This window comes from Schistocerca gregaria, chromosome 8 (assembly GCF_023897955.1).
Source record: "Schistocerca gregaria isolate iqSchGreg1 chromosome 8, iqSchGreg1.2, whole genome shotgun sequence".
Taxonomy (NCBI): Eukaryota; Metazoa; Arthropoda; class Insecta; order Orthoptera; family Acrididae; genus Schistocerca; species Schistocerca gregaria.
The window spans coordinates 165354785-165378781 of NC_064927.1; the positions used below are offsets into that span (position 1 = coordinate 165354785).

The 23997-nt window shown below is 42.3% G+C and overlaps 1 protein-coding gene across 3 annotated transcripts in view; it reads left to right on the forward strand.

Annotated features, from left to right (window-relative positions):
* The window catches only part of LOC126284333 (neurotrophin 1), a 180255-nt gene that overhangs the window by 66449 nt on the left and 89809 nt on the right, over positions 1 to 23997 (forward strand). For all 3 annotated transcript variants that reach the window (XM_049983180.1, XM_049983182.1, XM_049983183.1), the window contains exon 2: positions 3485 to 3726. In XM_049983180.1, coding sequence (XP_049839137.1) covers positions 3485 to 3726 — 242 coding nt within the window. The remainder of the gene's footprint in view (positions 1 to 3484; positions 3727 to 23997) is intronic.

Sequence of the window (23997 nt, forward strand, 5' to 3'; positions counted from 1 at the left end):
AAAAAAGACGTTAACTGCTGCAGCTGTATCCCAGGCCAAACTCTGCTTAGTTATCCGATCTTTGGATTTGTGTTTTGGGACTTGCACACTCAGTTGACGATCGCGAATGAAATAGGAAATGGAAGGTGGAAGGAAAGAATGATTCATAGGAGCAGTTATCTAGCTCACACCGTAAGATGGCATGCAGAGTGTAGATGTAGGCCTAGGTATACTATGATCAGATAGGAATACCAATGAAGTTTCTTGAACAAATACCAGATCTGTATTCACTCTCAAGCTTTCAACAATTTTCTCTGTCGTGATCGTCACATTTCCCTAGGCCGTTTGGTGCTTTATTTAATTGGCTGAATATGTCGTGGAAACTTCACGAAATCACAGAACTTTCATATGTTACGAGATATTGCATCGCTATCTGTGACTGGGTAACACTGGTCGCATCTCTGATTTCGTTAGTTGACGGGTGACTTCGCTGTTGCCATTCAGCAGCAAGCGCCTGTTCCCATACATCATTAAGGCCGTAAACGACTTGCAGACATTTGAAACACCTTCGCACTGTTCCATGGCTCACTCTAGATGCAGACAGCTGGGGTAAACTAATTCTGTCCCAGAGGGTTCGCGGTGGTGGCAGGAAGGGCATCCGGCCACCTTCTGCAACTAACACTGCCAAATCAATATTCACCAGAACGACCCCGCATTACCGTGGGAATAAGGCTTCAAGAAAATGATGATGTACATGGTGTTATAGCCCGCGCACGAGCTATAGGGCACAGCGTCGCTGCGGTGGCGATGAAGTGGGAATTTTCTCATACGACCATTTCACGAGTGTACTGTGACTATCACGAGTCCACTAAAACATCAAATCTCCGACATCGCTGCGGCCGGAAAAAGATCCTGCAAGAACAGAACCAACGACCACTAAATAGAATCATTCAACGTTATAGAAGTGCAACCCTTCTTCAAATTGCTGCAGATTCCAGTGCTGGGCCATCAACAAGTACCAGTGTGCGAATAATTCAAAGAAACATCATCGATATGGGCTTTCGCAGCCGAAGACCCACCCTTGATGACTTCACGACACAAAGCTTTACGTCCCTCCTGAGCCCATCAACACCGAAATTGGACTGTTGATGACTGGAACGATGTTGCCTGTTCGCACGAGTCTCGTTTCAAATTGTATCGAGTGGATGGACGTGTTCGGGTATGGAGACAACCTCATGCATTCATGAATCCTGTGTCTCAGCAGGGGACTATTCAAGCTGGTGGAGGATGTGTAATGGTGTGAGGCTCGTGTGACTGGAGTGATATGGGACCTAGATACGGCTCTGACAGGTAACATGGATCCATCCACATCTATTTTGAATTCCGACGTTCTTGAGCCATTCCAGCACGACAATGCCACACCCCACCCGTCCAGAATTTCTGCAGAGTGGCTCTAGGAACACTCTTCTGAGTTTCAAACACTTCCGCTGGCCACCAAGCTCAGCAGACATTAAGATTGTTGAGAACATCTGGGAAGCCTTGCAACATGCTGTCCAGAAAAGATCTCCATCCCATCATACCCCTACGAATTTATGTCAGTTCCCTCCAGCGCTGCTTCAGACATTACTCAAGTCCATTCTACGTCCTGCTGCGGCACTTCTTCGTGCTCGCGGGAGCTCTACGCGATGTTAGGCAGTTTCTTTGGGTCTTCAGTGTACTACCACATTCACCAAGTAGTTTGTCAGTTCCAGGAACACCGACCCCAAGATTGTCTTTTACTGGACCTTGCATCTCTTTAATTTTCTTGAATCGAAGACTCTGCATATTTTATTCGTTGTAGCTCCCAAGAAGGAAAGGAATGACACAGGATCATCAACGTCTGATGATTGAGTATCTCTCATACGAAGTTCATCGCTGAGATGCAGGGGGAAGAAAAATTATTTTTAATTGTTCTGGCTCAACGAAATCAGAGTCTGTTTACCGGAAACCAACATATACTGACCTATATATCACTGCACAGAGCTTTCATTATATAGCCGAATATAAAGTAGTTTTAAACACGCTGATACATGAAGCTATAACTGCTTGTGACAAGTAACACATTCTGTCGAAGATCAGGTATCTAACAAACGAATTCTCGAAGAAAGACTATAGCGATGTATGTGTTAATATTAAGTTAGCAGCCAGCCGCTGTGACCAAGAGACTCTGGCCCTTCAGTCCGGAACTGCGCAGCTGCTACGGTCGCAGGTTCGAATCCTGCCTCGGGCATGGATGTGTGTGATGTCCTTTGGTTAGTTAGGTTTAAGTAGTTCTAAGTCTAGGGGACTGTTGACCTCAGATGTTAAGTCCTATAGTACTTAGAGCCAATGAGTTTTATTAGTTCTTCATCTCTAACAAACAAAACCGCAATAATCACAGCCATTGACCTCCATGTGACATCGAGATAATTTCTGGTAACTTTGGAATTTCCGAGATCTTGTGACGTCTCCATGACACAGTTCTGATTTAATACAAACCTGACGCGCGACAAGAGCTCCGTGAAGCATTTATTCAAGAATGTCTCCGCGAAAAACTACGTTATCAATGAGGTCCTGTCGATTGAGAGTAGCAATTCACGAGAAGTAAGATAGCAAATACTGAAGAATGTACGACAGATTATCGAGTAAAATGGATACAAAAACCATATAGAGAATTTAGGACAGAAAAAAGGGATGAATGAGACATGAAACCAGACATGGCTAAAAAAATCTGTAGCAACAGTACATACTGGGTGACCGAAGAAAGTACCAGGCTGAACACCGGAAGTAAAGGTATCATGAAAATGTAAATCCCTATGGAGGGATAAGAATTGACACCTAAAGAGTAAGATGATAATTGTTTGCTGCATGACCGTTTCGTCCTGAATGTTGTTCCGTCTTATTATTTCTGTGACATTTCATGTACGCGTGTGCCCATGCTAACCTATTCCATTTGGAAGATTTTAGACCCTATTTCATTTGGAAAGATTTGATCTACATCACTGAAGGTGTTTGTTGCTGCTGCCTCTTTCTAGTTTTCTCTGTAGGAAGAATCCTTCTGTTGAAACTTCCTGGCAGACTAAATACGTGTGCTTGACCAGTACTCGAACGCAGAACCAAATACTCTGTCGACTGAAATATTCAGGCAAACCTCAGGCAGCTTCGTGATTGGCGATTCGTACCTGGATAAAGGAGTTGGCAGAGCATCATTTAGTGGAAAGACAAAGGTTTCAGATTTGACTCGCACTCTGGCAAACATTTTTGATATGCTGAGAACTTTCAAATCAACACAAACTCCGCCCCTAAGTGAAAATTCATCCTGGAAGCCTGCTGGTGTTAGAAACGGTTAGAAGCGTCATTGTTGATCGCTATGGAATGTAATGAATTAGCGGAGTACATTCTAAGTCCATGGATTCACGTAAACTTTAGTGTTCAAGTCGCAATTGAAAAATATAGAGCGCAGCTAATGTTCAATGTTTTATCGCAGGTGTTGGTGGCGGCGCTGCTTTCGCCGAGTGGGGCTTCCCCTTCGCCCTCGGCAGCACTGGACGACCTGGATCTGGATGATTTGGACCTGGACGACCCGCAGCTGGAGGACGGCCTGGAGGCGGTGGGGGTGGTGGGGACGGCGGAGGTGGCGCAGCCTCATGAGGACGAGCACGTGGGGGAGGTGATGCTCAGCGGGCACGCGGAACCCACGGTGGCACAGAAGGAGACCGACGTCTACAGGTAACCGCCAGGAACGAGCACCGATGCTGTTTCTCCAAAGTCTGCCGACAATCTAAGGGAACACAACACACTGGCGCGTAAAGAAAGTAAAGTCCATGTACTGTATCATACAGTGTGTTCCACAAATAGCAGTCATCATAGTTCTCTAGATGTATGCTCCCGAAGTCACTCCTTCCTGCTGTGTTCACAAATGGTGCGCGGGAAGGACGATTCTTTGGCATGTCTCTGTCTGCGCTCGAATCTCACTAACTTTACCTTCACCGTCTTTTCACGAGATATGCGCAGCAGGAATCAACACAGAGAAATTACAAGTATGCAGGGATGTGGCATCAACGATAATTCGAAGAAAAAAGTCTAATAAATTTGGGCTTTAAGATGCATATGTTGAGAGCTATGAGAACTTTTTCGTCCTCGATATTGTGAGATACATCTCTTCTACTGTAACTCTTAGCTTTTCTTATTGTGGAAGAAGGTAGTATGGACCAATACAAGAAAAAAGTCTAGAAAATAGTCACTAAAAGGTATAACTTAAGAGTTGTGAGGATTTCTTCAGTAGAAGAGGCATGTTTTACGTTAGCGAAGACGAGCAAGAGTTCATAGTTCTTAGGGTATGCAATTTAGAGTCCGTTTCCAGTAGATTTCTTTGCTTTGGATGATCGTAGTGCTCTATCCCTGAATATTGACCATCCCTCCTAAATCACCCTGTACATTGGTTGATTGTTCCAGGAATGAACACTCTCCAAAAAAATGGTTCAAATGGCTCTGAGCACTATGGGACTTAACATCTGAAGTCAGCAGTCCCCTTGAACTTAGAACTACTTAAACATAACTGACCTAAGGGCGTCACACACATCCATGCCCGAGGCAGGATTCGAACCTGCGACCGTAGCGGTCGCGCGGTTCCAGACTGTAGCGCCTAGAACCGCTCGGCCACTCTGGCCGACGAACACTCTCCAAATTTTGAAAGTAAGGTAACCTGTGTAGCAGATTTTGTTGTTTATTCTACTAATCACCCTTTGCAATCTGGATTGGCTACAGAGCTGCACTGTGTGATCAAAAGTATCCGGACACCTGTCTGAAAATGACTTACAAGTTCGTGGTGCCATCCATCAGTAAAGCAGGAATTCCACATGGTGTTGGCCCATCCTTAGCTTTGATGAAAACTTCCAATCTCGCACGCATACGTTCAGTCAGGAGCTGGGAGGTTTCTTGGGGAAAGGCAATCCATACTTAATGGAGTGCTGCACTGAGGAGAGGTATCGATGTCGGTCGATGAGGCCCGGCAGGAAGTCGGCGTTCCAAAACACCCTAAAGGTGTTCTATAGGATTCACGTGAGGACTCTGAGCAGGCTAGTCCATTACAGGGATGTTATTGTCCTGTAACCACTCCACCACAGGCCATGCATTATGAACAGGCACTCGATCGTGTTGTAAGATGCAATCGCCATCCCCGAATTGTTCTTCAACATTGGGAACCAAGAAGGTGTTTAAAACATCAGTGTGATAGTGCCACGTAAAACAACAAGAGATGCAAGCCTCCTCCACGAAAAACACGATCACTCCATAACACAACCGCCTCCGAATTTTTCTGTTCACACTACACAGGCGGACAGACCACGTCCACCGAGCATTCGTCATACCCACACCCTGCCATGGGATAGCCACATTGCTTACCGTGTTTAGTCACCTCACATAACATTTTCCACTGTTCAAGCGTCCAATGTTTACGCTCCTTACACCAAGCAAGGTGTCGTTTGGCATTTACAGCGTGATACATGGCTTATGAGCAGCCACTAGACCATGAAATCCAAGTTTTCTCACCTTCCGCTTACTTGTCGTAGTACTTTCAATGGATCCTGCTGCAGTTAGGAATTGCTGCGTGATGGTGTGGATACATGTCTGCCTATTATACATTAGAACCCTCTTCAACTATCGGCGGTCTCTGTCAGTCAACAGACGAGGTCGGCCTGTAGGCTTTTGTGCTGTACGTGTTCCTTCACTTCACTATCTCATCAGACGTATGACGCAAATGACACCCAATCACCTGACCATCTTCGAAGTCCTTGAGTTCCGCGGAGGGCCCCATTCTGCTCTCTCACAATGTCTAATGACTACTGACGTCGCTGATATGGAGTACCTGGCAGCAGGTGGCAGCACAATGCACCTAATATGAAAAACGTATGTTCTGGGTGGTGACCGGATACTTTTGATAACATAGTGTACATCACTCCCGTGTATTTTCTTGACTGAACATGTTTCGACATTTTTCAATATCCTGTGTTACCTCTTAGTAGGTGGCTGCAAGAGAACGCAGATGTGTGCTCTCCTCAAGTCTTCTACTGGAGGTGTGGAGTAAGTGTAACTGAGTACTTAAAAGTACCGAAACTAGTTTAACCGTTAAACACGAAATAAACAGCAACGACTGTAGTCAAGTTTAGTGTGCTCTCGGGTGCTTTACGCTAGCAACATTGCCAACATGAACAAAACTGCAGTACTTACGTTCTGGCGTGTCACTGGCTTATCTTCAAACGGTTTTTTTTATTGTGTTGGATTAGGTATTGCATTAATTTTCTTTATTATTTCTGTCTATTGTTTATCAGTGTTCATTTATCGATTATGCCTTTTATTACTTGCTCATTAGATTTTATTTTAGTAAAAGACGTTTTTGAATCTATAACAGCACCTCTGCTGCTTCATTTTTTTGGATTCTTCCTTTCCGAGAATCCACCTTTCAGGAAGACAGACTAAAACTCTTCAAACAAACGTTTTAAAATTTTTTTGTTTACTTCTGTATTGAGATGTTTAATCAATTACTTTTCTTTCTGAAGCATTGTGGTTCTTCTTCCGATACACACCATAATTTTGTTGTTGTTGTTGTTGTCTTCAGTCCTGAGACTGGTTTGATGCAGCTCTCCATGCTACTCTATCCTGTGCAAGCTGCTTCATCTCCCAGTACCTACTGCAACCTACATCCTTCTGAATCTGCTTAGTGTACTCATCTCTCGGTCTCCCTCTACGATTTTTACCCTCCACGCTGCCCTCCAATGCTAAATTTGTGATCCCTTGATGCCTCAAAACATGTCCTACCAACCGATCCCTTCTTCTAGTCAAGTTGTGCCACAAACTTCTCTTCTCCCCAATCCTATTCAATACCTCCTCATTAGTTACGTGATCTATCCACCTTATCTTCAGTATTCTTCTGTAGCACCACATTTCGAAAGCTTCTATTCTCTTCTTGTCCAAACTAGTTATCGTCCATGTTTCACTTCCATACATGGCTACACTCCAAACAAATACTTTCAGAAACGACTTCCTGATACATAAATCTATATTCGATGTTAACAAATTTCTCTTCTTCAGAAACACTTTCCTTGCCATTGCCAGTCTACATTTTATATCCTCTCTACTTCGACCATCATCAGTTATTTTACTTCCTAAATAGCAAAACTCCTTTACTACTTTAAGTGTCTCATTTCCTAATCTAATTCCCTCAGCATCACCCGATTTAATTTGACTACATTCCATTATCCTCGTTTTGCTTTTGTTAATGTTCATCTTATATCCTCCTTTCAAGACACTGTCCATTCCGTTCAACTGCTCTTCCAAGTCCTTTGCCGTCTCTGACAGAATTACAATGTCATCGGCGAACCTCAAAGTTTTTACTTCGTCTCCATGAATTTTAATACCTACTCCAAATTTTTCTTTTGTTTCCTTTACTGCTTGCTCAATATACAGATTGAATAACATCGGGGAGAGGCTACAACCCTGTCTCACTCCTTTCCCAACCACTGCTTCCCTTTCATGCCCCTCGACTCTTATTACTGCCATCTGGTTTCTGTACAAATTATAAATAGCCTTTCGCTCCCTGTATTTTACCCCTGCCACCTTTAGAATTTGAAAAAGAGTATTCCAGTCAACATTGTCAAAAGCTTTCTCTAAGTCTACAAATGCTAGAAACGTAGGTTTGCCTTTTCTTAATCTTTCTTCTAAGATAAGTCGTAAGGTCAGTATTGCCTCACGTGTTCCAACATTTCTACGGAATCCAAACTGATCCTCCCCGAGGTCTGCATCTACCAGTTTTTCCATTCGTCTGTAAAGAATTCGCGTTAGTATTTTGCAGCCGTGCCTTATTAAACTGATAGTTCGGTAATTTTCACATCTGTCAGCACCTGCTTTCTTTGGGATTGGAATTATTATATTCTTCTTGAAGTCTGAGGGTATTTCGCCTGTCTCATACATCTTGCTCACCAGCTGGTAGAGTTTTGTCATGATTGGCTCTCCCAAGGCCGTCAGTAGTTCTAATGGAATGTTGTCTACTCCGGGGGCCTTGTTTCGACTCAGGTCTTTCAGTGCTCTGTCAAACTCTTCACGCAGTATCATATCTCCCATTTCGTCTTCATCTACATCCTCTTCTATTTCCATAATATTGTCCTCAAGTACATCGCCCTTGTATAAACCTTCTATATACTCCTTCCACCTTTCTGCCTTCCCTTCTTTGCTTAGAACTGGGCTGCCATCTGAGCTCTTGATATTCATACACGTGGTTCTCTTCTCTCCAAAGGTCTCTTTAATTTTCCTGTAGGCAGTATCTATCTTACCCCTAGTGAGATAAGCTTCTACATCCTTACATTTGTCCTCTAGCCATCCCTGTTTAGCCATTTTGCACTTCCTGTTGATCTCATTTTTGAGACGTTTGTATTCCTTTTTGCCTGCTTCATTTACTGCATTTTTATATTTTCTCCTTTCATCAATTAAATTCAACATTTCTTCTGTTACCCAAGGATTTCTAGCAGCCCTCGTCTTTGTACCTACTTTATCCTCTGCTGCCTTCACTACTACATCCCTCAGAGCTACCCATTCTTCTTCTACTGTATTTCTTTCCCCTATTCCTGTCAATTGTTCCCTTATGCTCTCTCTGAAACTCTGTACAACCTCTGGTTCTTTCAGTTTATCCAGGTCCCATCTCCTTAATTTCCCACATTTTTGCAGTTTCTTCAGTTTTAATCTACAGGTCATAACCAATAGATTGTGGTCAGAGTCCACATCTGCCCCTGGAAATGTCTTACAACTTAAAACCTGGTTCCTAAATCTCTGTTTTACCATTATATAATCTATCTGATACCTTTTAGTATCTCCATGGTTCTTCCACGTATACCACCTTCTTTCATGATTCATAATTTTAGTATCACTAATTGCTATAGTACCCACGTAGAAGAATTCGGTTGCTAGCGTTAGAGTTGTAGTTATGATTTTCATATGTGCCCTCACGTAACCGTCCAGTTAATTTGCCATTATCGTTGGAGTTTCTGTTTGGTCTTAGCTTGTTGATGCTTAGGACTTACGTCATAACTCTGACCATTTAAAGATGATAAAAAGTTGTACTACTTTGTTGACTGGGGTGCCCCGAGGGGATGCTCAACAGCCTGATCACAAGGGTTCTCATCAGGTGAGCAAAATGGCCTCTTTTCAACCTGTGTACGAGAATTGTGTCTCGATTTTATCTGTTGGCAGTAGGTAACTGTACTGGATTTGTGTGTAGGGAGGCGTAATATTTGTGTAGAATATTGATGAGAAAAGGGAGCAGGTGAAAGCCAGTGATGGCATACTCTAGAACAGCGTAGAGGACACCGGTTATAACGTTCCCAGCGAACGGCCGATTCACTATTAATAGTGTCTCATGCGCTAACTTCATGAGAAACTGCGGAGGGCTATGGAATTTAATTCGCAACCGTGTCGCAAAGGTGGTCAGGAACTTTACACCACGATCTCACCTCCCCTATCCGGCCAAATACCGGTGGTAGAAATATTCGCTCCCACCACGATTCGAACTGACTTTTTTCAAGGGGAGCGCCACCTTGCTGGTATGCACTAGCGACATAGGCTGCAAAGGCGTTCGGACATAACAATTCACTTTCGTTTCTGAATATGAGAAGATTACAGTAGCATCCTAAAATCTAATGGAATAAATGTTTGCGATTATTTTTAATCCCTTTTGTGTGAATTGTGTTGTTGTTGTTGTTGTGGTCTTGAGTTCGAACACTGACCGAGTGAGATGCGCAATGGTTGCACACTGGACTCTCATTCGGGAGGACGACGGTTCAGATCCCCGTCCAGCGAGCCCGATTTATGTTTTCCGTGATTTCCCGAAATCGTTCCAGTCAAATGTTGACATGGTTCCCTTGAAAAGGCCAATTTTCTTTTCCATCCCTTCGTAACCCGACCATGTGTACCGTATCTAATGACAACGCTGTCGACGGGATGCTGAATTCTAATCTTCCTTCCTCAGCAATACTGGCTTTAAGTAGCTCCATGTGCTAGTTATCCTGTGCAAACCTCTTTATCTCTGCATAAATACCTTCATAGCCTACATCAGTTTCAACTTGTTTATTGGATTCTAGCACATCGCCTCCCCCTGCGTGCTTTACTACCACATATCCTTACTATGCGGAACTGGAGGGTAATTCATGCCTCAGTATGCATCCTATCAACCGATTGCTTCATGTAATCAACTTGTGTCACAAAGTGTGTGACTTATCTTGAAGGTACCTGATAAGTTAAAACGGTGCGCTGCAACGCGATTCAGTGGTTTCAGCCTCTGCCGGCCAGGTGTCAGGCACGCACTTAGAGTCCAACTTGCCACGGTCTGCTGTCATTTCTTTCCAAACTCTGCAGACGCTCTCCAAAACTGTTGGAGCCTCAGAGAGAAGGGATATAACCAGGAGTCTGCTTATTCAAAACCTCAGGGCTGTTCCTGAGCAGTAATTCTCTTCCTATAAGCAAGGGCAATTCCAAATGTTATTAGCTGATGATCAAATCTTACTTGAAGGCAACGAGACTGACCAATAAATAGTCACGTAGCAACTCTACAGCTCAGTTTTAAACTACAGCGTAAAGCTGCCCTTCAACAAATCTAAAAAGATGAAATTCAAGTGCAAGTACCCAGTCCATTCAAAGATTGTAACTGACAACGACATAACCAATTACGTTAGCAAATTTAACTATCTAGTATGTTCTGATATTCCACGATCGATATGGGTAACTGAGAAACTGATTTGAAAAGTTCCAGCTGATGTATGCCATTGTAATCAGAACGGTTACCAATAAAACTAGAAACAGCACACATGTGAATTCTGACTTACAACGGGCTTTACGGAAACCTCTGCCTTGAGATCTCTCATTTTTGTGGAATCTGAAGACCAGTGCTCGGAAATGTTTCCTATAGAAGTAGGATGCAATTTCCATAGAAATTCGAAAAAAGTTGCCCTTGACATTTGGAAGATTTTAGACGCTGTTAAGCACAAATACGAGTAATTTGCCATTTATTAACATAATCGCCTTTGACTGCCGTCCTAGTAGTCCGCAGCTCGTGGTCGTGCGGTAGAGTTCTCGCGTCACGCGCCCGGGTTCCCTGGTTCGATTCCCGGCGGGGTCAGGGAATTTCTCTGCTTCGTGATAACTGGGTGTTGTGTGATGTCCTTAGGTTAGTTAGGTTTAAGTAGTTCTAAGTTCTAGGGTACTGATGACCATAGATGTTAAGTCCCATAGTGCTCAGAGCTATCTGAACCATTTTTGAACCGGCCTAGTATAAAACACATCATAACCATTAACTGCGTAAGTGTTCTTACCTAGATAATAGAGTATGTCAAAGACGTCTGCATCAGAAACCTGGATGAAAATCAGGAAACGACTTCAGCACATATTTGCATCCTCTCTGGGGTCAACTCTGTTCCACAGATTTTAGCCAGTGCCACAAGAAAGAGTGAGTAGGACGAGAGCAGCACTAGGCCATTTCACAGGCTAACTCCTCTTCATCGGAACAGGTCCCGGAACGGTGCCAACCTCCGCCGCGTCATCGTCAGCCGAAACGCGTCACTGGGTGGGGATATGAAGGGGCACATGGTCAGTACATCCCTCTTCCTGCCGTTGTCAGTTCTCGTAATCGCAGCCGCTATCTCTCCACCAAACAGCAGCTTAATTGGCCTCACAAGGGCTGAGTGCATGCCTCTTACCAACAGCGCATTGCAGACTGGACGGTTACCCATACAAGTGTTAGCTAAGTCCGACTATGCTGAACTTCGGTGACCCGAAAGGAAGTGGTGTTCCCATTGTGGCAAGGCCGTTCCTTTCATTAGCCAAGACTATATACTAAAACTGAATGCCCCGCTCCGCCTGTCTGTAACCACATCCAGACATATTTAGGCATCGCAAACCGCTACGCACTTATACAAATCCCAGAAAAGAACATGCTGAAGGTGAGAGATATATATGGAAAATTAAGGGAAAGAAAACGACGAAAGAATATCGAACCAAAATAGCAGGTGATAGGGGAGAAAGTACTGAGTCAAGACATTCAAACCCAAGTCAGAACTTCGTCGTATCGCTCTGTAACACAAAAATCACAACTAACTTAAAGTTGAATTGAATGCACCTTGCACACAATCCCAAATGCAGTATCAACGATCTAACAAAGAAATATGGATCAACGTACGGTAAATATTAGCAGCAACAACGTCACGCCAGTTCCGGACTATTTTCTCTGTCTCAAATCGAAAAGGAACGCTGTCAGTTGGATAAAGGGTCAAACAACCTATTACGTCTTAACAGAAGGAAGTAAGATTAAATAACGTCTCTGGTTCTACAAAAAATCGCAGCACCATAATTAAGACAAACGGAAGACTACAAGAACAGACATGCAACATCCAATATAAGTGAAGTAGACTTGAATGTACGTTGTGAGGTTTCTGAACGAAATAGTTGTTCCTGTTGTAATGTAAATTTTTAGCATCTGTTGTTGAATAAATTTGATATTTTATGAAAAATATCTTGCTAGCCCTTTGGTTTGGTAAATGCCAGGTAGCTGGTTCGAGTCTCTTTTACTTTTATTTAAATTCCATACCTATTATTAGATGGGAATGTTGATTATGAAATATTAAATTTTTTAACAAAAATAACATCTTTTATTTTAATTAAAAACACATTAAAATAAATTTTCATACCCACAAATAAAATGCTTTGTTTGTAAAGGAAGAATTGTATTAATCAATAATACAGTGCCAGTTTCTACAAGCAAAAGAAAAAAAGCTTTACTTTTTCTCTGCTGATCCTCATATTTAACCAAATTTTAATTTTAAAAACTCGCATTTTCATTTCAGTGGTAATTAAAAATATGTTATTTTTATTCAAAAATATGATACAATATTTTTTGATGAACGTTCATATTTGATAATAAACATAGAATTTAGGTAAGGGTAAAAAAATATTGCAATCTGTAAGGATGTAACAAGCTGCTTCGTAAATACGAAGCTAGTACATTACCAAATAGTTTCTTAGGAAATATTGCATTTATTTAGCAACGTGTCTTACAAATCTTTTACTTTGACATCAAATGCAGTATTTAAGTAAGATGAGTGAATGATAAAAACTTTTGTTTTTCTCATATAATGTTGAGGATTTCTTGTTTTTCGTTCATCATGTTTTGGTTAAACTCGTTTATTGACTCTCCTCCTTCATTGAAGACGTAGTTTATAAAACAATATATCAACCATGCTAGTGTTCTTTCTTGCGCACTGGAAAAACTTTGCGTCTGTGTAAATTATTTTATTCCTGTTTATTTCGCTGATAGCAAACTGGATATTTTAAAATTTATCCATTTGAACAGACCTGTAATTTTGGAGATGCCTACAGTTCGGTATATAGCAGTGTGAAACATTCCACAGCACTGGCAGTATGAATGATTAGCCAGTTTCATTCTTCATTAATGAATGACAAACTACTTGAACTTGACGGTGCTCGAAAATCTTCTGGTATTCAAAGGTAATTTTTTCTAATTTAAGGGTTTTGTCGTACTGTTGAAGGAAATTGATGTCTAGGCAAGACTCTTATAACTATTAGAATAAGGAAACAGTTACTGTAGGGTAAGACACCCAAACAGGCCCTATTTGCTGTGGTGGCGGAATGCAAAATTTGTGAAAACTTTGCGTAACTCTGTAACTATTGGAGAGCCTCTGCACATGAGTCGTAGTAATTCTGTCCACAAAAAACCTCATATTATAAAACAAACATAACTTCTTAAGAAGCATCAGACAACTGCAGGGTGCGATTCCCTCACTCTGTCTACTTTTGCTATTCCTTTTTAATACCTGATCGTTTTAAATCTGATTTTTTTTTGGTCTCAGTATTGTATGTTAATATTTCTCTCTTCTAAAAGATAGGTTTAACTATTAGTGTATTGCTCTATTCTGTGATTAGCCGATATTTGGTCCGCAGCTTTTGCTACCACACCTGGGAGGTGCGTCAGGAGTCCTTGCTACTACCGCAAGTGCAACTTCGCCAGTGTTCTGGCCTTCTGGGTGGTCATAAACGAAAATTTGCGAAAATTTGTGGCGTCGATCAGAAACTACCACTGCTAGCCGCTCACGGCAGCCATGCTGCCCAGAATTGAAAAACCAACGCACTGAGTCAAAGCGCCTGTCCTACTATTTCTCAGTTTCGAACTGTTTCCTTACCGTAAGAGTTTCAAGATTATAGTCTCAAACAGTCTTAATGAAGTTAATGGAAGACAGTCTGGAAACACATCACGAGAAGTTTGAAACTTATTCAGCTCCTTTGAAATAAAGAAGTTGTAAGGTGTACAGCCAATAATATTTTTCCAGAATATGTTCCATTATATTAACTGGATACATTTGTTAAATACACACATTCTCGGCGTTAGTTTCGTTTGTTTAATGTAGCCACCGTACGTGTCACTTTTATTGAGTTAAGACAAAAGTTCCTTAGTTGAACAAGCAGTTTCGTTTCTTCTTCGTCGGACAGTGTATGTAATCATTTATCTCCTTCTCTTCTGGAATGAAGAGGGAGAGAGAGAGAGAGAGAGAGAGAGAGAGAGAGAGAGAGCGAGAGAGAGAGAGACAGAGAAGGAAAGTCGATAATGGTAAGAGGAATTGTACGTTTACAAACAGAAGTACAGAAGTTTCTGTGAGGTCTAGGGGTGTTCAAGATCGCAGGCGTTGATAGCAGGAAGCAGGCTGCGTATCTGGACCGCGACATGACGCGGTGTTAGAGGCCCAAGGTAAAACATAGCCCTGACGTACACTATTCGCCACCTTTTTACCGGCCGCACCTTTTCATCCGAGGATCATAAGTCTTTTGTTGCCGATTATTTCACTCGCCACGGCATACATCGTCGAAACAGTGCCACCACAGTTCGTGAGATTAACGTTGTTTCATGGAAATACCTTTCTAACTACTGTTCTGTTGTGAGCTACTCACCGTCTCTAAAGCGGTGAAACTTTCATTGATGATAAGAAATTATATTTGTTTTATATCGGGAAGCGTCACTCTCGTTTACGACATTCGGCCATTAGCTATTTACATTATTCAGCACTGGTGCTGCATCTAAACTTCTATGTCCAACAAATACAAATATAATTTAGTAGTCACTGTCTTAAGTTGTAGAAGAAGATAACAACGGTATTCTAAAATAATGTGCTACTATGAATAATGCTGATAACTACGGAATAATAATCTCACAATACTTTCCACATTCAGTACGATACATTCCAAACGAATATCGTTTCGGTTTTTATGTATGTGCTTGTAATGGGGATAAAACAAAGCAATGCATTGCTGTGTGGCAATTTTGTCTCCTCTTTCTACCAAGTGAGGCAGCACAATGATAAGACACAGGACTCGTATTCTGGAAGATAATGCTTCAGATTATAGTTTTCTTGCTGTTTCTAAATGACTTGCGAAAAATGCGAGGATGGATCTTTGGGCAAGGACACTGCCTATTTTATTCCCAATCCTACCCCCATCCAAAATCGCGTTCGTAACTAATGACCCGTTTGTTCACGAGACGAAAAGCAAATGGTTCAAATGGCTCTGAGCACTATGGGACTTAACATCTCAGGTCATCAGTCCTCTAGGACTACTTAAACCTAACTAACCTATGGACATCATACACATCCATGCCCGAGGCAGCATTCGAACCTGCGACCGTAGCAGTCGCGCCGGACGAAAAGCACTTTCCTCAAACATATTGTGCTTCCAACAAATATCTACGGTCCACAGTCAAAAATTTTCGAAATACTGTACAGAGAGCACATAAGAAGCTGGAAATACGAAGAGCTATATTCAAGGTGACTTAGGAACTACGAAAGATATATAAAATACACTGCCTGACAAAAAAAAAAAAAAAAACTCAAGCAACGAAGACTTAGTCTGATGTCCATGTAACTTCGTACACGTAAACACCAATAACGGGTATGTTGCAAAACTCTGTGATAGGTTGAACGACCACCAGAGTGGATTAGTGTTTTTCTCGTTTTGTATTGCTATTAGTCGTGGTAGGGTATATAAGGCGGGTGACCAGCATTAGATTTTAAGTGAGCCTTGTGAACGACTACTAGTGTGAGATAGCGGTATCAGCGCTGATGTAGTTTGCTAAGGGCGCCATTCTGGATCTTATGTCGCCAGCTTGCCGAATCGTGTAACATGTCGCCAACTGGTCGAATCGTGCAATTTTCAGATTTGCGAGGCATTCTAATGCGAGGTTGGTACAATGTAGAACTGCGTGGGAACGTAAGGGCAATCATAATCGCCTTTTTTAATTTGCAATTTTCCGAATAAAATGATATGTATATCACTTATAAACTCACATGGGAAGTATTTTATTTTATTTTTTAAAAATAATCTACACTGGTTTTAAATGTTAAAATTTTTACGTGCACTACTTCAAGGTCTAATAAAAACGGTAATTTTTTTGTGTAGAATGCTGTGGATTGCCGTGTTATAAAGGTTAACAGTGTTGGTCATGTCCAGAAGAGGATGGGCACCAGGTTGAGGAAGCTGAAACAAAGTTTGAAAGACAAGAAACTTTCTGATGGTAAACCATAAGAGGCAGACTGACGGACAAAATGATTGATGAACTACAGCCGTATTATGACGTGGCCATTAGAAATAATACTAAGGATTTGTTGAAAAATAAGCAGGCAGTATGGGCTATCTTCTTCCACAAACTGTCAACTGATGAAAAACCAGTACACCACCTCTGGACCTGATTCATGGGGCAATTACTGCAATGCCTAGTACTCAAATAGTTCATACAACCATAAACATTCCATCCCAGCAGCAGTCATGGATATCATAAAACCTATTTACATAGGCCTGGCAAATCCTGAATTACTGAAGTGTCTGCATGGTCAGACTCAGAATCCCAATGAGTCATTCAGTAATATTGTATGGACTAGCTTATCAAAAAATGTTTTTGTTGGAATGAAGACACTAAAGTGGGGGGTCAGTGATGGTGTTATTGCTTTCAATGGTGGTAAAATTGGTAGGGTGAAAGTGCTGCAGCATATGAGAATTAATCCTGGAGCAAACTGCATCAGAGATCTTGAACGGATGGACAAGGTTCGCCTTCATAAAGCAGAGTATGCAGCACAGATGTCTACTAAGGACTTCGAAAGAAGAAAAGAAGGAGAAGCTTGGAAAAAGATCAAAAGGATGATATACAGTATGGTGCTTTCGAGTGAGTAGAATCGCCGGCCGGAGAGTCCGAGCGGTTCTAGTCGCTACAGTCTGGAACAACGTGACCGCTACGGTCGCAGGTTTGAATCCTGCCTCGGGCATGGATGTGTGTGATGTCCTTAGGTTAGTTAGGTTTAAGTAGTTCTGAGTTCTAGGGGAATAATGACCTCAGAATTCCCAAAGTGCTCAGAGCCATTGTTTTGAGTAGAAACGAAAAATTAAGCATATATTAAATGAGTTACTGTCTTTTGAAACTTTAGAAGCCGTTCCTGAAAATTTACATTTTCTGTTTCATTTTTCCCTAAATCTCAGAAACCACTTCGAGTAGAGCATTCAAATTTTCAGGGAGTCGTAAAATGCATATCCTGAATCCACTGAACTAAAAAAAAAGAACATAATGTTATATATAATTAAAATTATTTAGGCTAATGTACAAAAATGGTTCAAATGTCTCTGAGCACTATGGGACTTAACATCTGAGATCATCAAACACATCCATACCCGCGGCAGGATTCGAACCTGCGACCGTAGCGGTCGCGCGGTTCCAGACCGAAGCGCCTAGAACCGCTCGACCACATCGGCCGGCGATAACGTACAAAAAAAGTACACAAAATTTTAACTGTGAAATTAAAAAAATGTATTTTCGAATGCAGTGGCTGAAATGCAATTGTAGTTCAGTAAACTCAGAATATACAGTTTAATGCCCTGTAAAAGCTTCATGTCAATGGCTACAGTGGTTCCTGAAATACAAGGAAGACAAGTCACTAAATTTAACATTGCCGGGATAGGGCGTTCCAACGCCCCTTAAGATTGCGGTCGACACGTCTGGACACCAGTATGGACGGTCGTCACATCGTAACCCTTTCGAACCTGCGCCTACCATCCGCGAGCAAATAAGGGTACACCTGGAACATTCTGTGTCATCCCGAATTGTGCTGTTGAAATATAGCATTACGTCACCGCCAAATGACAGGTAACACATAAGAATGCCAAATGTCGGAGATTAGTAATGTGACTGGACCAGGGGATTACTGTCGCACGTGTAGGCTGCCGTCAACACCACAACAGCAACGGCTGCGTTTGGACTGGCGCCGTGAGCGGGAGGCTTAAACTGCTGTGAATTGCGTCGTATTGCGTTAAGCGATGAATCATTCTACTGTTCTACCCTGGATGATCATCGTTGGGTATTGGGGAGACGGCCTGGGAAGGGATGCTATTCTTCTAATGTCCTGGTTTGATGGTGGGGGGAGTTACCTGAGTTCAGGACACGCCTGGCAGTGACTGAGGGAACTCTGACGGCACCGCGGTGTGCGACGGCCATCCTGCTTCCTCTCGTGTTAACACCTCATGAGACAGTAACGTGAGGTCACTTTTCAATAGGACAATGCTCGTTCACGCATGGAAAGTGTCTCTAAGATATGACTGCATGATGAGGAGGTACTTCCGTGACCAGCTAAATCTCAGATCTATACGCGACAGTACGTGTGTGCGACTAACTCGTATCATTGCCAGTGTCCAGGATATCAAGCACCAATTATAACAGTTGTAGGCCAGTTTGGCTCAGGAGAGGAGAAAACGGGTTTCTAATTCTCTTCCCAACCGAAATAGGCCAGAAGGAGTGCAGCTTCATCTTGATAAGTGTGTTCATAATTATAAGTTCTCTATAAATTAAACTCGGTGTTGTGATCACTGAAATTACATCACTACTTTCTCAACCGTGAAGTCTGATTCCGCTTCTTCCTCCCCTTCCGGGTGCTTAACTTTTTTTGTAACTGAGTATACGTATTTTGCCTTTCTCATGCGTCATTGATGTTAGCCCTGCTGCATATACCACACTGCGCTTTAGTTACGTACAAGTCTGCATAATAAAACGCACTTTGTAATTCACTGATCGAGATTCCTCGAATCTCTCATCTTATAATGCGTATCCCGCTTTGTTGCTATGCAACTGACACTTTGGTTGCAAATGACGTAGTTCAAGAGTGTAAATACGTAGGTTTGAACTTTTATAGTGGCAACACTGCTGTGGAGACACTACGCAATGGAATCTACTATGTTCGCCGATAGCACACGTTGTTGACATGCCTACCTTACCTATGAGCAAATGGACTCGCCTGTCCCACGTCACTGGCGTGCGCACAATCGAGGGAAACACAGCCACTTGTGAGCGAGCGGTCTAACGTAACCGTGTCACTGTGCTTTCGAAACAGGAACAACGGAGTTGGATCAAGATTGAACATGCCAGAGGTCGTACAACACGACAGTGTTATAAAGGTCTTCAAGAGGCGTGTGGTGTACAGAACAGTGGCTTGTTGGGTAATAGCCTTCAACGAAGGTCGGCAAACTGTGGTAGACATGCATAGGGCAGGTTGTCCTAGCGTCTCTGAAGAAGAAATGCATGCTGTTGCCGCGTTAGTGGACAATGATCGACGCCATACGATTCGTGAGCTCGCCTACGAAACCAGATTAGATCATACGACTGTGCTTCGCATCCTGAAGAAACGCCTGGGCATGCGAAAAATTGCATCAAGATGGGTTCCGCATTACTTGATGGAAATGCAGAAATGGATGCGTTACGTCGCTGTTCAGACGCACTTGGAGCGCTATGAGCGAGAAGAAGAGACTTTTTTACGCCGTATCGTAACACTGGATGAGACATGGGCCACATCGTATGAGCCAAGACTGAAACGCCAATCCAACGAATGGCGTCATTATGGGTCACCGCAAAAGTCGGAAGTGCGTCAGAGCCCCAGTATGGTGAAAGTTATGGTGATTCTCGTGTACGACGGATGGTGTTACCCTAACGCATTACGTTCCTCCACCGCAGACCGTCAATGCACAGTATTACTGGTCGTTTCTGGAGCATCACCGCCGACCAGCTTTGTGAAAGAAGCGGCGACACTTTCTGCAGAACCCATCCATCATTTTGCACTACGATGTGCGGGCGCATACAGCGCAAGCTGTGGCTACTCTGTTCGGTCGATGGAACTGGGAAGTACTGTACCATCCACTATACTCCCCGGATTTAAGTCCTTGTGACTTTGATTTGATTCCGAAGATGAAGGAACCACTTCGTGGCATTCGCTTCGGAACTGTTCCTGAGATTCGGCAGGCAGTAGACCGCTCCATTCGCACCATCAACAGAACAGTCTCTGCTAACCATATGCTACGCCTTCCACATCGCTGGCAGCGGGTTGTACACATCGATGGCAACTACTTTGAAGGACAGTAACAGGTGCAAACATGCAACTCCTTTGTATCGGTTGTGAATAAATAGTTGCCAATATTTAAGTTCCAATCTGTTGTCCATGAAAACATAATCTGAGGATTATGACTCAAGAAAATGATAAAATACGATGATGTATTGTAAGTGCTGAGGGTTCACATAAAGTGCTTTCAGACCCACTCGTGATGGAAATGTATTATATCTAATGGCAATAGACCGAGCTGACCTTTCTGACGTAGAAAATGAAACTGGTATCAGTGACCATGAGGCAGCTGTAGCAATATATGATTACGAAAGTACAAATGGCAGCTAAACCAAGCAGAAAGCTGTAGATGCTCAGCAAACCAGATAATGAGGCAGGTGTTACATATCTCAATGCAGACAGGACAGGAGCATGTAGAGGAACTACGGGTCAAGTGTAATGGAATGCCTGACCATGTACTTGATGAATATGTACCAAGTACAACAATTCGCGATGTATTGAACCCTCCATGGTAGGCAGTCGCTGCAAAGAAACTTCTAAAGAAACAGAGGCTATTGTATAGTACGTGTAAAACAAAGCATAATGCAGTAGAAAGGCTGTTAGTGGCACAAAAGTTTGTTTCCAGACACTCACGGTCGAGACAGGAACTGAGATCGAGGTAGCAAAGCGAAAGCAGAAATACGTAACTCCATTTTCAAATAGGAGTACCCGGGAATAATGCCCCATTTTAAGTTTCGTAGCAAACATGAGTGAAATAGATATTAGCGTCAGTAGCGTTGGGAAACAGCTCAAGTCGTTAAAACTGAAGAAAGCTCCAGGGCCTGATGAAATAGCTATCAGACTCTATACAAAATCTGCGGCTTTGTCTCGCTCCATAATATACGGAAGATGCCTCAAACTAAAATTTGTGCCTGATGATAGGAAGAAAATACAGGTCACACCATTGTGCAAGAGAGGCAGTAGGGGGGGAGTGATCCATGAAACTACCGTCCAATATATTGGCGTCTATTTCTTGTAAAGTATTAGAACATGTTTTGAGCTGAAATGTAATGAGGTATCTCAACAGAATGATTTCGTCCGTGCCAAACAGCGCTGATTCCGAAAACATGTCACACTTTTCTTTTCATGAGATACTGAAAGGTAGTCAAACTCATGCAGTGTTTCTTGACTTTCAAAAGACATTTGACTCAGTACCAAGGAACGTACATACTGAGTTTAAAGTGAGATTTGTGAATGGACTGAGAATTTCTTGGTGTGGAGGACACAACATGTTACCTTGGTTTGGGAGTCAAAGACAGATGTAAAAATAACGTGGGATAGCCCTATGGAAGTTTGTTGCAATCCGTGCTGTTCATGTTTTATACTAATGACTCTGCAGACAATATCAAAAGTAACCGCATTCTCTTCGGAGATGATGCACTTGTCTATGATTAAGTACTGTTTTAGAAAAGCAACATAGATATTCATCAGATGTTGACAAGATTTGGAAGTTGTGCAAAAATTGGTAATTAGCTTTAAATTGTCGTAAATGTAAAACTGTGCACTTTACAGAACGAAATCAAACATTGTAGCCCAGCTTATGACTGCAGTATCATATGCCAATCCATGCAAATACGTAGGTGTAATAATTTGTATGGCTATAAAACGGAACGATTACTTAGTTTCAACTGTAGACAAAGCAGAGTGGACTGTGATTTATTGGTGGAATGCTGGGGAAATGCAATCACTCTGCGAAGGAGACTGTTTACCCCATCCTAGATACAGCATAATTCTCAAATGTGTGGGATCTGTACCAAACAGGCGTGACAGTGGATACTGAACGGATAGGAAGAGCTGTAACGAGCCAGACTACGAACTAAAGTTGTTGTTGTTGTTGTTGTGGCATTCAGTCCTGAGACTGGTTTGATGCAGCTCTCCATGCTACTCTATCCTGTGCAACCTTCTTCAGCTCCCAGTACCTACTGCAACCTACATACTTCTGAATCTGCTTAGTGTATTCATCTCTTGGTCTCCCTCTACGATTTTTACCCTCCACACTGCCCTCCAATGCTAAATTTATGATCCCTTGATGCCTACCAGCCGATCCCTTCTTCTAGTGAAGTTGTGCCACAAGCTTCTCTTCTCCCCAATCCTATTCAATACTTCCTCATTAGTTACGTGATCTACCTAATCTTCAACTTTCTTCTGGAGCACCACATTTCGAAACCTTCTATTCTCTTCCTGTCCAAACTATTTATCGTCCATGTTTCACTTCCATACATGGCTACACTCCATACAAATACTTTCAGAAACGACTTCCTGACTCTTAAATCTATACTCGATGTTAACAAATTTCTCTTCTTCAGAAACGCTTTCCTTGCCATTGCCAGTCTACATTTTATATCCTCTCTACTTCGACCATCATCAATTATTTTGCTCCCGAAATAGCAAAACTCCTTTACTACTTTAAGTGTCTCATTCCCTAATCTAATTCCCTCAGCATCACCCGACTACATTCCATTGTCCTCGTTTTGCTTTTGTTGATGTCCATCTTATATCCTCCTTTCAAGACACTATCCATTCCGTTCAACTGCTCTTCCAAGTCCTTTGCTGTCTCTGACAGAATTACAATGTCATCGACGAACCTCGAAGTTTTGATTTCTTCTCCATGGATTTGAATGCCTACTCCGAACTTTTCTTTTGTTTCCTTTAGTGCTAGCCCAATATACTGATTGAATAACATTGGGGAGAGGCTACAACCCTGTCTTACTCCCTTCCCAAACGCTGCTTCCCTTCTTGCCCCTCGACTCTTATAACTGCCATTTGGTTTCTGTACAAATTGTAAATAGCCTTTCGCTCTCTGTATTTTACCCCTGCCACCTTTAGAATTTGAAGGAGAGTATTCCAGTCAACATTGTCAAAAGCTTCCTCTAAGTCCACAAATGCTAGAAATGTAGGTTTGCTTTCCTTAATCTATTTTCTAAGATAAGTGGTAAGGTCATTATTGCCTCACGTGTTCCAATATTTCTATGGAATCCAAACTGATCTTCCCCGAGGTCGGCTTCAAGCAGTTTTTCCATTTGTCTGTAAAGAATTCGCGTTAGTATTTTGCAGCCGTGACTTATTAAACTGATAGTTCGGTAATTTTCACATTTTCAACACCAGCTTTCTTTGGGATTGGAATTATTATATTCTTCTTGAAATCTGAGGGAATTTTTCCTGTCTCATACATCTTGCTCACCAGATGGCAGAGTTTTGTCAGGACTGGCTCTCACAAGGCCGTCAGTAGTTCTAATGGAATGTTGTCTACTCCCGCGGTCTTTCAGTGCTCTGTCAAATTCTCCAAGCAGTATCGTATCTCCCATTTCATCTTCATCTACATCGTCTTCCATTTCAATAATATTGTCCTCAAGTACGTCGCCCCTGCATAGACCCTCTATGTACTCCTTCCACCTTTCTGCTTTCCCTTCTTTGCTTATAACTGTGTTTCCCTCTGAGCTCTTAATATTGCTTCTCTTTTCTCCAAAGGTCTCTTTAATTTTCCTGGAGGCATTAT